Raw genomic sequence first — 14,578 nt, forward strand, 5'->3', positions numbered from 1 at the left:
TTCACGGGAAAAATGAAAAAAGCAGATGGCAATTCAGTGCCCGCTTATTTTTTCAAAACATTTACAAGCAGTACAAACTCAGGATTTATTTATACTTTTCTTGCTAACTTCTAGTAGGGCAAAGATGATTTTTGTGGACATTTTGTGGAAACAAGGAAGCTGCATGATGGATTTAGGAAGCTTTTCTCTTATAAACTTGGTTTTCTTTCTATCAAGCATATCATGAAGGAAGGACCTCAGTTTTCCAGAAGAAACCTTCAGTGAACACAAGCAGGAAGATTCCTTCCTTCCTTAGATTCAATCATTACATATTAGAATAACTGTAATTTACTTCCAGGAGTCTGTATGAAATGTATTTAAATATGCAAAAACACACTGCTAAATTATTAATAAAATCTGGAATATGAAAATATCGACACAAGGAATTAGAAAATAATAAGATCAAGTAATTTAAAGAACCAACATGAAATCTCAGTCTTTGTAAACATTTTGAAATCACTAGATTAGGAAGATCTTTGTCATGAAACTGGAATGGGTACTACTGATGTTTAAAAAATGTGAAAAATAGGAAATTTTTGTATTTCTGACTTTAGGAAGAGTAAAGCACTACAGTAAATCTAACTTCTAAATACAAAAAAGCAATATTCACTTGGGAAGAGAAATGATACGATAAGGGATAATGCTTTATATGCTGAAAAGATTAATACCTCTGCATTGAGGCACTCTCAGATGCCAACAGGCACCAGTAACTTTGACGTGACACTTGGTCAAGGGACTTGGGGGTGGTGAGGCACAAAACAAATGAAGGTATGTCAAGAGAACCTACACTTAAATGAGGAAAAGCTTGCACAAGTCACAAGCCATTAAGTAAGTGATTAATCTCACTAAAATAAATTACCATCCATCTGCTAGAAAGTTGTAGTTCATCCCATCACTTAGAGTAAGACATAGCCATGGTTTCACTAAAGCACCTTCATTAAGGGCAAAGCTAATTAAACTACCCTATATTTGCCACAGGCAAAAGGCACTCATATATATAGTTAAAACAGAATCTCAAATAAATTTGATAAATTTATAAATTTGATAATTTACTTACGTGCATACCTGAGCCTTAAGTGTGGCTAGTTCAAAAATTAAAAGCTCACTTAACTTTTTATACTAGTGATTTATCAACCTGAAGCCACATAATTATCTGAACTGATCCAGCTTTGCTTATATTCACAAAGTGACTCTGTCGAGCTACAGAGATTAACCAATATAGTAAAAAAAAAAAAAAAAAAGACAAGTGGACCAAAAACATAAAATTGATCAGTAGACTTCTGAAAGTCCTGAAATATATATAATAAATTGGTTCTAGCCTCTTAGTTTTGCTGAATAATTTTATGTGCACCATTCATTGCGATAATCTGTTCCCCAACAAGGCAACTGCTACAGAAAATATTTTGCCTGTGTGGTGGCAACACATCAGACAGAACAAAGTAGTTCTACGTCCTTTAATTATTACCTTTTATTTCTTTGGTAAACTTCACCCTTTGGGAATCTGTCAGAGGTTTTTGTTGTTCTTCAATACTTTTGAAGTCCAAAACTTCACATACAAACTCGATAACTGGCTGTGCTTTGTAAAATGCCGTTGCAGATACTGGAGACAAAAACATTAATGTTATATCATCATACTGAGGAAACTTTTAGAAATCTATCAAATGGATCTACATTTTTGCCTTTCCACTGCAAGAAAAAGGGACAAAAAAAATTTTTATAGTACCTACCATCAATATTTAACATCATTTTCCATAACGAAGGTCTGACTGATTGATGGAAGCCAAACCAAACTTCTCTGCCACCCCCCAATGGATTCGAGCACCCTTCTGATGCTGTGAAAAAAGATCGCCCCACAGGAGTATATCTGTAATACAGAAAATAAAATCAGATCATAAATTAAAGCAAAAAATAAATTGCAATAAAGCCATAACTAATAAAAACTCTTATTTAACAAAAGCACAGGAATGTCAGCGTTTCAAATTACCAATAATCTGAGATTCCTGTCAGGACTCAGGTTACGCCTCTCAAAATCCAGCTACAGTAAGAAACTGGCTAATATTCACGTTTGTTTAAATTTATTTTCAGTAAACTCCTTCATATGCCCACTAATTCAAACTAAAAGCAGTAATAACTTTTTTTTTTGGTACTCATCAAAAATTCAGCTACTCTTCAGCGAGACAATAACTGAACGCATCTGCTATTAAAACAACAATGTAATTACCTCTCCCCTTAGTTGTGCATGAACTTCCTCTGAAATCCATGGAAACTCTGCATGGGTGAACAACTGATCTAACAAATATTTTTGATGCATTTTTCATCTTGGTTATTCGGTACTGCACACTTAATATCAAACTAATCAAAACCAGTGCCAATGTTTCTCTGAAGAAAGATGCGTGACTAAGGAGCCTGGACTGTTTTCTGTGTTGCAAAACCTGACTAAAGTGATTTTTTTTTTTTTATCCTTAATATGAGGATAAAGTCAATGTAATATAAGGCTATTTAAAGATACTTTCATAAGTTTAACTCATTTTCCCTGTTTAGCCCTTCAAAATGGGAAAGTTCAGCCCTACTAAGCTTTGTTCTCTATTTTCCAATTGAAGGCAATTTGAACAGTGGTTTCATGGCAGCAGAATGAAACTCAGTATCTTTTGGGTTTGACTTGAAATGCTGGAGATCCCACTCACTTGGAAAAAAACCTAAGAAATTTTCCAGTTTTTCTTTTCTACAAAAATAGTTCTACTGGGTTGACAATGTCCTCCTAGCACAGTATCCTTCATACAAAATTGGCAAGAAACCTTTGCCCAAAGACACAGAGCAACAGGGTAACAAGTTTTAAAACCACCCTTACATGTCTACCAACCTCCAACTACTTCCCAACCAAGGCCTTCTCTGAGGCCTCCAGAGAAGGGGGGTACGGGCGAGATGGCAGGGCACTCCTGACCTGAGAGCACACAAGATGGAGCAGGCCTGAAGACCAGTGGGGAAAGGGCCTCGTGTCCAGGCTGGAGGCTACTAATTCCACCAGATGAGCAGAAAAGCACCGTATTGCCTCTTGCCCAAGCATGCCATCTGCTCTTATTTTGGTTGAGCTCTGAAAGAATGTCCTACCCAAAAAAGCCACCAAAGCGATTCAAATAACAATGCAACCTCCTCAACAACGTCAAGGTCTTCCCCTCACCTCATGGAAGGCAAATGCCTCATCACTACATCCAGTGCCTGGATGGTTTCAAACGGGACACTTGGCAGCCGACCAGAAAGAGCATCATGTAAAGCCTGCAAACTCACACAGGACATCCACTTTATAGCCACCTTAAATATTCTGTCCTTTCCTTCTCCTGGCAGCGTGACCTCCAGCTCCACCTGCAACAATGCCAAACAACAAACCAAGATGATTCTTTCCATTTAAAGGGGGGGGGGGGAAACGGAAAGGGCTCGGAGGGGACGTTGGATTCCTCTGAACAGCGCTATAAAGCATGGGAGTAGACAAAAAGCAATGATGAAGAAACAACACACATTAGGTACAGCCTCTTTTTAGAGCTAGATCTTTCCAAAGGTGTACTTCAGAAAGTTGGCGCGAATCCCGACTGGCATCTAGCTCCCTCTGGGAGGCAACAGGATCATTTGGAAGTGCTTTTGTAGCAACAGGGAGGTCCTCCATGAAGATCTGATAACCCAATTTTGGATACCTAACCCATACTAATGCATCACCGCTCGCGTCAGCTCCTGCAGGCCTAAAACAAAAGATGGTCTGTCACTACCTGTCAAGAGTCAGGAGTTTCAAGTATTGGCTCTCTAAAGCGCCGTGATGCTTTGGGTACTAGTGCTGGAGATGTAGTTCAAAGAGAGAAAATAAAATCCACAAGAAGCTTTCAAAGGGGAAAGAAAAACAACAAACCAAAACAAGAACAAACACCACCCACCCCAACAATAAAAACAAAACCAACCACAAAACCCAACCCAAAACCTGCTTCTTTTTAAATGCCAAAGAAAGAAGAAACGATGGTCCCCAAGTGCTAGTGATGCTATCAGGCAGGAAACAGGGATACTCCTTTAACATCTGATGCCCTACTTTGAATTTTTTGCCTAAAAAACACTGGCAAACTGCATTATAGTATGTTACTTTAGCTGATTACTTGTAACGCTGGTTTCTCCTCTTTATTAAAACAAAGAAAGCCTGAGCACAGAAGTTCTTAAACCGACTAAAATTAAAGCTTGTCTGAAACCATTAGCAGTTCTGAGAGCGACTACAAGAAATAACAAGATCAGAGGCTCCTTTGTGCTGGATATAAACAAAAACATTACATTTTCCTGTCCTAGAGAGCTTATAATTTAAATATAAAAGGCATCCACTTAACAGACAAACTGTAATTAGTGGGCTAGCAAAAATAATACATGAGTAACAGTGAGCTAATACATGCAATCATCTGGTCTCCTGCGACAGTTCGCGTCTTGAGGCAAAAAAATAGGAAGGAAAGATAAAACACAAATAATAAGCCTTCCCGTAAGCCAGAAAAAAAAAGAGTTGACAATTTATAGTAGGCAGCAAAAATTAATATTACAGCCACATCTCTCCTCTAGTACAAACATCATTCAGCAGGAAAGTCAAGCAGAGGAAGGAGCCACATGGCCATGGGAGAGCAATGGGAGCTGGAGAGTTGTAATTGTGGGGTCACTGGTCTGAATCTGGCCCAGGAGGTTAATTCTGCTGAAAAGCTGGGCAAATAAAGGGACATGGTTTTGCTGAGACAGGTTGGGAGCTTTCTATGAAGGCTTTTTTCCCACCACGCCATCAAAAGGTCTTTAACTTGCATCTTATTTACAGCAGATGGGAGAAGTCTGTCGCACCTGAATTGCGTTTTCCCCTAAACATCTCTCCTCCTCCAAATCAAGGTTGGTAATTTCTATTATTCCTGATACTGTTGATCCACAACTCATCTGATTATTAACTAATTTGGTACTTATAACCTAAAAAAAAAATTTAATTTTATTTTCTCCTCCTCTTGGGTTCAATTTACAAAGTTCCTTCACCGCCCCAGAATGGAAAAAGATGAAGAATAAGACCACTTGTGTTGCAGTGTCTGTGTCCCTGCTAGAAATAAAAAGGCCAGGATTGAAGAATTTCTATTTCAACTGCCAGACTGCAAATACCTCTGAGGTTTAGCACAGCTATGAATTTGGCCCAAAAAGCTTTTGCTGCTGCATCTAACCCCACTTCAAAACAGGTGAATTAGAGTCACTTCCCCTATAAATCAGGTTTAAATCCAACTTTCCAGGTTTTCTTCCTTTAATCTCTTGCCTGAATTACGTGCTACTGAAGAGTTTTTGGTTTTTTTTTAAAAACAAAAATCATAAAAACTCATTAGGACCAAAAAAAGGTGTACTTAATCCACATCCTCAGGATCACATATAGTTTTAGGCACTTAAGAATTTAAACCTCTCTGGGATTTTATTTATCCCAGTCTATATTTCTGAAGGGCAAATGAACACACTCATGTTTGGCAGACGAGGCAAAATATGAAAAATTTGAAGACAAAGTAGTTTTAAATGGGAGTTTTACCACGTACGTCGCTACTAGGAATAAAGTCTGAAGTCGAATTTAATGTTTGATTTCCTACAGTTTTACCAGGCATAATCTATCCCCAAATAAAAAATTTACAGTCTCAGTCCTTAACTTACTACCTGCTGGAGCCATTGCGAAATTGCAGCACAGGTGGCATAATTTTGCAGCTAGAGGATTAAATGAAAGGGAAGTTATAGTAGGGATGTGAAAAACTATTAAAGCCTGTGGAAACATTTGAAAGCTGCTCTTAAAAACAACAGGGCTTGTATCCAACTCATACAAATCAGCATTATCACTGTTTAAAAAAAATAAAAATTAAACCTCACCACGTGTCTCTGGGGTATTCTTAGTACTGCTTCTTCTCTATAAAATATAGGTATCACTTCGTGATTATTTTATCATGTTTGGGCATACAATGTACCTTTTCTCTATTATTCTAAGAGCTTTTCCTTCCCAGAGATTCAGTGGAAAACAAATGCATGGTTTTCAAACAAATATTTGGGTGCTACCTCCCATGGACTTGCCCGGAAACCTGAAGCTATGGACAGAGGGGAGAGATCTGCTTCTGCCACGTACAGAGTCCATACTTCAGATCAAATCAAGCGAGTAAGATTGTGGCCAGAGACAGGATGAACACTTTCCTTCTGAAAAAGGGAACAGCCATGGGACTTCTGTATCAAGCCACAGCTCAGTTCACTAATAATTACTGGGTTTATAATTAAAGATTGCTTAAGATATGGGTTAAGATATAGCAGTTGTTCTCGAATCTTGCTAGGTTATTAAACTTTTGAGTTCAGTTAGAATTTAAATTCTGGCTTTTAATTGTAGAAGGACATTTTAGGGCAATACACAAGCAAGGCAGCAGTTGTGTACAAAGCCACACTCAGAGGTGACCTGGGCTTGCTGTTAGAACCTACGAGGGAAAAGCAGACTATTAATACCTTTATACTTTGACAGTGTCCTATACACTTCTTTCTTCTCAACATGTATAAGCTACAAAAACATTCTGTTAATATTTACATATTCCATATTTGTTCCGAAAGGTCTAAAGAATGGAGGAATTAAAAGAGTGAAAACAAGGTATGATAAGGAAGGAATGAAAACAGATATGATAACCACGAAGGCCAAGCAGAAAAGATTAAGAGTATTTATGTAACAGAAAAGTCAAGAGAAGCAGGGTTGTCAGCAAGGACAAAAAAAAAAAACAAACCACAAACCCAACCCTAGAACAACCACCATTGACAAGAGATGAAGACACAGTGTTTTAATTAAGTTAAAGAGCAACAGGAGGGGAAGAAAAAAAAAAAACTAAGCAATTTGGTGTCAGCCTTCTGCTTAGCATCAGTTCTCCCACCACCAATGCAAGTAAATCAAGGTTGTCTTCCACTTAGATTAAGGATCATCTATTAATCATTGTATGTTCATCAATCTTTTCAATATGATCTTAAGAGTAATCAGATGTACAGCAAACTTGCTACATTTGTTATGCACTGAGCAGCCAAAAAAACCCCCAAAGAAACCTAATCTAATTATGCTGGAGGAAAGGCCTAATACCTACAAGCTTTATACTGGTTTAAACCCTGCTTAAACCAATTTAGCACCATGTAACAATTTCCCTCATTAAGCGAAATTTCCCACATCCGATTTAAACCAACTGAAGATTTCTCTATTAGCTCTTTCCTCCAGGGTAATAACATTAATATATGTATGGCAGAAAAAACAACAAAGTCCTGTATCCCATGGGAAACAGGGAAACGATAGGAGTTTCTTCCAAGTGAGCCTTGAATGTGAGCTCCAGATGAAACTCTCAAAACCATCTTGTTCTGACCTCCACTAAAAACACTCTCCTCAGTGACCACTTTTTGCAAATCATCCTCACTCCGGCCAGGTAATTCTGTCCCACCCATGTTCATTTGCATGGACGTGAAGGAATCGGGGCGTCAAAAGCTTTTCCTGCTGGCAGGCTCTCACTAGGACTTCGTTTTTACCATGTATGATTTAGTACACATGGGCTTTAAAATCCAAAGCGTGAAGAATCGAGTCCTGATCGGCCAAGCAGGAACAGGAGGAGGAGGTCATCTCCCAATCAGAGTAAGGTCAACTTGCACCTCACAAAATCTCCTCAGATCCAAGGATCATAGAATCATAGAATGGTTTGAGTTGGAAGGGACCTCAAAGATCATCTGGTTCCAACCCCCCTGCCATGGGCAGGGACACCTCCCACCAGACCAGGTTGCTCCAAGCCCCATCCAGCCTGGCCTTGAACCCCTCCAGGGATGGGGCAGCCACAGCTTCTCTGGGCAACCTCTTCCAGTGCCCCCCACCCACATGGTAAAGAATTTCTTCCTGATATCTAATCTAAATCTCCCCTCTTTCAGTTTAAAACCATTACCCCTCATCCTATTAAATCTGATCCCTGTTTGTTTATCCTCCGTAGACAAACCATTTTTCATTTACCTTTACTTAGTAAATGCAGAACTTCGTACTTGTCATAAAATATATTTTATGTGTCAGCTATCCACAGAAAATACTGTGGCTATAGACAGGTAATCATGTGTGCATCCAAAGGACCAGTTTAAACCCCTAGGAGACACTCGTCAAGTATCACTCCACCTTTAGCAAGTAGTTCACAATCTTGCATGTCAAATCTGGAGATATTGAAATACTATATGTAAAAATGAAAGAAAAATATTATCTCTAATACTTTTAAATGATTTCTTTCTGCTTTCCTAGAATTTAGCTTATCAGTTAATGAAAAAATAATTAAGACTGGAGTAGAGACTGACCTTTACTGCATGGCATTCGTTTAAATACATTTGGGGGAAATAAAAATTACACATAAAAGATTAAAAGCTTGATTCAGGTAGAACTATTAATTATGTCAAGCACGGCACAGGGATACAATATGAACAGCATGAACTATTTCATAGCACACTGGCTACTGAATTTAGGAAGATCTAAGCTCTGTTCCCAGTTTTATCACAGAAGCAAGTTTCCACATTTCTCTGTATTTGCCCTTTAGACATTTTACTTTTGTCTAGGTCACTTGTAATCAACTCTACGGGATGGGACAGTGTTTCCCTGTAACTGTGTGTGCCTCGCCTTGCACCCGCAGCTGAAAGGTAAAATGGGCCTCTGGGAGTGAGTAATGAGAATGGCTCTATCAGGTGTTCATCATCTAAATAAAAAAGGCCACAGAAAATTCAATCTGATACTAGACCACAGAAGCGTGGGCTAAATTATTTATTTTACAGGGTTTGCGCGGTAGCGTGTTCCAACACGGTCCCTTCTGCTTCACCAACGGGCACAGCCGTGGGCAGACTTTGCAGCTACAACCCGAGTGACCAAAGAGGTCACCGCCCCACGAGCAGAGCAGCCAAACACAACCTGAGAGTCCTCTTCAGCTGCCCCAGGGCTAAACCAGCAGGTCTTAACCTGTGCAGTTTAACTTCATTTGGCGCTCGCGTCATAAAGGATTAGGGAAGAGGTTCCACACCACCAACGGAGGGGTGGAGGAGTTTCTTCCAGCTGGTGGAGAGTGAGAACCAGCTCCCAGTAGGCTTTGATGAGATGAACGAGCTGACACAACAGCTCTCTGCTGCCCAGAGGGTGCTCCCCTCTCCCAAACTCAACTGTGCTTTTGCTTTCTCCCTAGACTGGCAGCACGGAGCTCGTCCACTGTCTCAGGCAGTTGATCCAGCTCAAACCAGTAGAGAGAGGGAGAATGAAGGGACATGGAAAGGGGAGCAACCATTTCAATGGCAACAAGCTCACACTTCTGGAGAAGCACACCCCGAGCAAAGCGGCAACAGGAGGAGACATCAATTCCAGAAATATAAAAATCATTTCCTATCAGTTATTAGAAAGGCTCTGCAAATATTACATTAAAATCTCCCAATTAGAAACTTTTTCTATTTAAAACTTACTTTATCTCTCCCGATGGGAAGCGGCATAGCTGTATAAAGGTTTTTTCTTCCATCAAACACCGGTTTGCGATCCCCAAAAATCTGGGTTTTAAAGTGCTGAACCATATGCTCCACTATTTCTCTGAAAAGACAAAAAGATTACATTAATTCAACTTCTTACTGTTGTTGTTAAGTAGCAAATGAACACTAATATTTATGAACAGAGGCATTAGGTAAATGAAAGGGCTGTCCACTTCTGGGTATTAAAGGCAAGATAGGACTGATCTGAATGAAAGCAATCTCTTCACAGAGTAAACTGTTTTCTCAAAGCAGCTATTTTTAGCTTTTTCAGATTAAAACTTTCCTTCCTCTTTTCTGTGATCTACTCAAGTGGTAAAACGAAAGCTCTCTCAAGCTCAAAACAGGAGGTGCCTGACATTCTCCTGGGGTTTCTCCTCCTGCAGCCCTTCCTGCAGAGGACCATGGACCAAAAGCTCAGCAGCCCGAGAAGCTTTCCAAAAAATGACCAGCCAAGCTCAGAGCCTTAGTGTAAGGATGAGAGTTCTATGACGACGGCGACCTTTCTGCACAACACTGAGAAAGGCTATTTTTAAATGTATTTTTTTTCATGTACGCAACAAAACTGGGTTCTGTCCAGCAAAACTGGGTTATGTGCATTCACTGGGACCCGCGCATATTAAAAATACATATTCATTTCAGCAAAGCTGGCATTGGGTTGCATGTTTGTATGAATGAGGTAACCGCTCACAAAGTTCTTGTCAAACCACAGTGTTTACACACTGGTCATGCAAAGCAGTTCACCAGCCCGTGAGAGGTCTGTTGGAATAATAACACCCTTTGATGCCAAATGTCTTTGGTCCCAACGTCCCAAAGAGACACCCTTCAGGCTATCTGTATCACAAGGGCTGTAAAATCTGAAATCCATTAGCAGCCTTCAAGATGCTGCCTGTGAGATCCTTAACATACGGCTCGGGGCAAAAGGGCATTAAGAAGTTCAACTGACAGGGAAAGGAAACCACTGATTCTTTAGGACCGTTGTCAACTGGCAGCTCAGAGATGCTGCAGGTGACTATTTCACACACCTCAACTTGAAAAAAGTAATTAACCCAGCACATAGTTAGATATTAACGCAAAAAAACTGAGAGGAAATGGGAGGAAGGAGGTATTTTTCAACCTTGAGTTAAAGACTGAGCAATGGAAAACCCATTCTTGTACTGAGCAAGTTCTTCCAATTGTGAGCTATTTCATATAAAAATGAACACTTCCACTTAATTAAGGTTTTCAAGCTTCAAACCACGTTTAGCACCGGTGCTTCTCAGCTGTGGGTGGAGACATCTTAAATGTAAGTTATTTTCTCCACATGAAGTTAAAAGAAGAGTTATTTACCAATTCACTGACTTCAGCCCTTTGGGACTACTATCCTACCGAGATCGTGCAAGCACCCCCAGTGCCAGTGACCACAGGCAGAGATCATAGAATCATAGAATCATTCAGGTTGGAAGAGACCCTTGGGATCATCGAGTCCAACCATCTCCCCTACTCTACACAGTCCTCCCCTACACCATATCCCTCAGTACCTCATCTACAGGTCCCTTAAACACATCCAGGGATGGTGACTCAACCCCCTCCCTGGGCAGCCTATTCCAATGCCCGACCAACCGATCATCTTCAACCTCATACGAGTCCTGCCCGTCCACAGGAATTAAACCGAAGGCATCCACGGTGTGGAACCAAACGCCCATTGCCCACTCTCCCTGTCTAATTAAACAACCAGATCTGGGATCTCTGCACCACACCAAGAATTGTGGCCAGACTGTAGTGATTTGGCACAGCAGCATATTGTCTCAGCTTCGTGTTTTCCAGTCCTGCTCCAGCTCACGGGGAACTCGCATGGACACTTGGATACTTGGACTCATCCCCGCGGTGGGGCCGCAGGGTCACATTCCACAGTAAATCCCAGAATAAAAGTGAGAATGAGGCCGGGACAGATGAGGGAGTAACGTAAATGAAAATAAAATCTGTCCTTTCTAGGGACTGAAAGGTATAAAGTAATGATAAAAACTATTTACTATAAATATACATCTGAATTATATAACCAAAATACTAGAAGTGTGTAGCCAGCTGAAATAAATCTATCATTTAGATTGTGCACCCTGCATAATCCTATATACATATAATACATAGGCACACACAAAAATAAATGTATACATGTAGGACTGAAAAGTCACAGCTCACAAAAACCCAGGTGTGTGCATGAACATCTACATCTACATAACGCGGGCAGGAATAAGCACTCAAAAGAAATAAAACATGCACTTCATTAAGTGCATCCAATTTGTATTCTTCCCACACCACTGTCAAAGGCATTTCTGACATCCTTCTTTACTGAAAAAAGGCATTTAATCTCTGCTCCTGTTACCACAACGTAGGGAGTGACCGACCTGACAATGCAGAGCAGGTCAGAAGCTCTCAGTGGAGAAAGAACTTACTACTCATTATCACCTGCCTTTTCAATGAGAAAGATTCCTTTATTATTTAGTAATTAAGCTCTCTGCCATTGATGCTTTCCCCTGCACCAGGACAGGTTGGGGCTGACCTGCTGGAGACCACCTCTGAGGAAAAAGACTTGGGAGTCCTGGTGGACAACAGGATGACCATGAGCCAACAATGTGGTCTTGTGGCCAAGAAGGCCAATGGCATCCTGGGGGGCATCAGGAAGAGTGTGACCAGCAGGTGGAGGGAGGTCATCCTGCCCCTCTGCTCTGCCCTGGGGAGGCCCCATCCAGAGAACGATGTCCAGTTCTGGGCTCCCCAGTTCCAGAAGGACTGGGAACTGCTGGAGAGGGTCCAGCAGAGGGCTACAGAGATGATGAGAGGCTTGGAGCATCTCTCTTATGAGGAAAGGCTGAGGGACTTGGGTCTTTTTAGTGCAGAGAAGAGAAGGCTGAGGGGGGATCTGATCAACACCTATAAATACTTAAAGGGTGGGTGCCAAGAGGATAAGGCCAGTCTTTCTTCGGTGGTGCTCAGGGACAAGAGGAAATGGACACAAACTTGTACATAGGAAGTTTCATCTAAACGTGAGGAGGAACTTCTTTCCTTTGAGGGTGGCAGAGCCCTGGAACAGGCTGCCCAGAGAGGTGGTGGGGTCTCCTTCTCTGGAGATATTCCAAACCCACCTGGACACGTTCCTGTGCAACCTGCTCTGGGTGGACCTGCTCTGGCAGGGGGGTTGGACTAGAGGATCTCCAGAGGTCCCTTCCAACCCCATATCATTCTGTGACGAGCAGCCATCCTGGACCATCCCACAGAGTTATAACACACACAAGAGCTACACAGCACTCGCCTCCCCCAGGAGCTAGAGGGTCGGGGCAAGGTGCAGCAGCCAGCTGTGTGCCAGTTGGCAGGGCCAGAGGTGGTGGCAGGGACACACGGTAAGGAAAGCAAATCACAGCTCCCACTATGGAAAAAAGTGACTTAATTTTTATTTTTTTTTTGCAGCACCCCAACGCAGCCAGAGTATTTCATCAGCAGGGCTGCTCTCGGGCAAGAAGGGAGTTCAGCTTAATACACTTACAGCAGTGTTTGTTTTTGAAATTAACTTCTTGACCAGCTTAAAAATTAAATTTATAGTACATCACCACAGAAAAATAACAGGACAGCAAAGCATAGCGAAGCTGCTTCATGAAAATGTTTTATTACCCACTCTTTAGTCTGACAATGGATAATGCACTCCGGGTTTATTAATTCATGTTAAGAAAACTTTGGCTTTCGGGTGCCTTTTTTGATTCCACGCTTTGTCCATGGCTGCGTGTTTCACCCATGTGACCTTTTTTAAGAAGGAAAAGTTTTGCTCTTGAATATATAAACATGCCATTCCGATCCTCTACAGTCAAGACGTAGGTAGTTACGATGAAGACACTTGTGTTTCCAGTTAGTGCCAAGTCTTGTTCTCAAGTTTCACTTCTGGCAACGCCACTCTGTTTCAAGGCAATAAGGTTGCCACGCTGTGACTAATAGGGCACATATGCAAAATGCAAGACCTAATTGCTCGTTTCCTTGGCCAAACGATCCATGTTTTCACCTTGCTATCTGTTTCAGGAGCATATCTTTCCCTTATATAGGATCTACAGATGAAGGAAAATTTCTTACCTAATTTAGCCCCTACACAAGCCTCTCGCAGCAGCACAAACAGATGGGTTTTGCCCCACCTTGTCAGTAGGGGAAGGTGGGAAAACAAGCTGGTAACATCAACTCCCTGCTGAAGGATTTGGCAGCCAATTGCACTCCGATATTTAACAAAGCAATACTAAGAATTATATTTATTAAGTTGGCTTATAGTGACCTAACTCCACTAGGGTTAATACAGTTCATCCATCTGTCACCAGTGGCTTTGATCAGCAGCATCTTAAGATGCTGACAAGTTCAATCAAAATAAGGGACAATTAGCACCGAAATCTTGGAGTGGCACAGAAAGTCTTGGAGAAAAAAATCCCTGTTGATGGATATGCAAAGTCAGAAGCTATCAGTATAAACAAAGACACACACACATCCTCCAAGCTGTCAGTGAGAACTGGCACATGACTCCAAAGGAAAACAAGAACGTAAATAAACTGAGAAAAGCAAAGCAGAGTATTACCTGTTAACTCTTCTAGGGCATTTTTCTGGCTTTATATCCAATTCGTAATGGTAGATATCTATTTTAGGAATGTCCATTTCAAAGAAGTTGGCCTGCAGTTTGATTGTTCTCCCAGAAGTGCCAAAATCTGGTCGAGGAGGGGGTTTAAAGGCATATCCCTGTATTGGTGGTGGCAACGGTGGAGGAGGTGCAAGCACTGAAAAAGAAAAAGCACAAGTTAGTTATATCAAATTGAATTTTTGATATATCAAAAAATTCACGGGCTATTGATCAACAAAACACAGCACATTTAAACTAGTAACATTTTTTTAAGCAATCAAAAAGCTGAAAAAACCCTGCCATCAGGAATCCATGAATTCTGACTCTTCTTCCCACGCTGCATCACCATTTTGCTGTATTTCCTAGCCCTTATTA

At 41.0% G+C, this 14,578-nt stretch overlaps 1 protein-coding gene across 6 annotated transcripts in view; it reads right to left on the bottom strand.

The window, feature by feature from the left end:
* Positions 1-14,368, bottom strand: part of AGO2 (argonaute 2, RISC catalytic component) — a 46,972-nt gene extending 32,604 nt beyond the window's left edge. For 4 of the 6 annotated variants that reach the window (XR_001414444.1, XR_001414441.1, XR_001414443.1 and 1 more), the window contains exons 1-5: positions 14,165-14,354; positions 9,526-9,646; positions 3,218-3,402; positions 1,767-1,903; positions 1,505-1,639 (exon numbers count right to left, since the gene is read on the bottom strand). Coding sequence is in view for 2 of the 6 variants with exons in the window: in XM_014965322.1 (XP_014820808.1) it covers positions 1,505-1,639; positions 1,767-1,903; positions 3,218-3,399; positions 9,526-9,646; positions 14,165-14,241 (652 nt within the window). In the remaining 4 variants the exon portion in view is untranslated. Of the gene's footprint in view, positions 1-1,504; positions 1,640-1,766; positions 1,904-3,217; positions 3,403-9,525; positions 9,647-14,164 lie in introns of all 6 variants that reach the window. The other 2 variants (XM_014965322.1, XM_014965321.1) reach the window with 2 other exon arrangements.
* Positions 14,369-14,578: the final 210 nt, after the last annotated feature.

Source organism: Calidris pugnax, unplaced genomic scaffold (assembly GCF_001431845.1).
Source record: "Calidris pugnax isolate Ruff unplaced genomic scaffold, ASM143184v1 scaffold41, whole genome shotgun sequence".
In the NCBI taxonomy this organism is placed as follows: domain Eukaryota; kingdom Metazoa; phylum Chordata; class Aves; order Charadriiformes; family Scolopacidae; genus Calidris; species Calidris pugnax.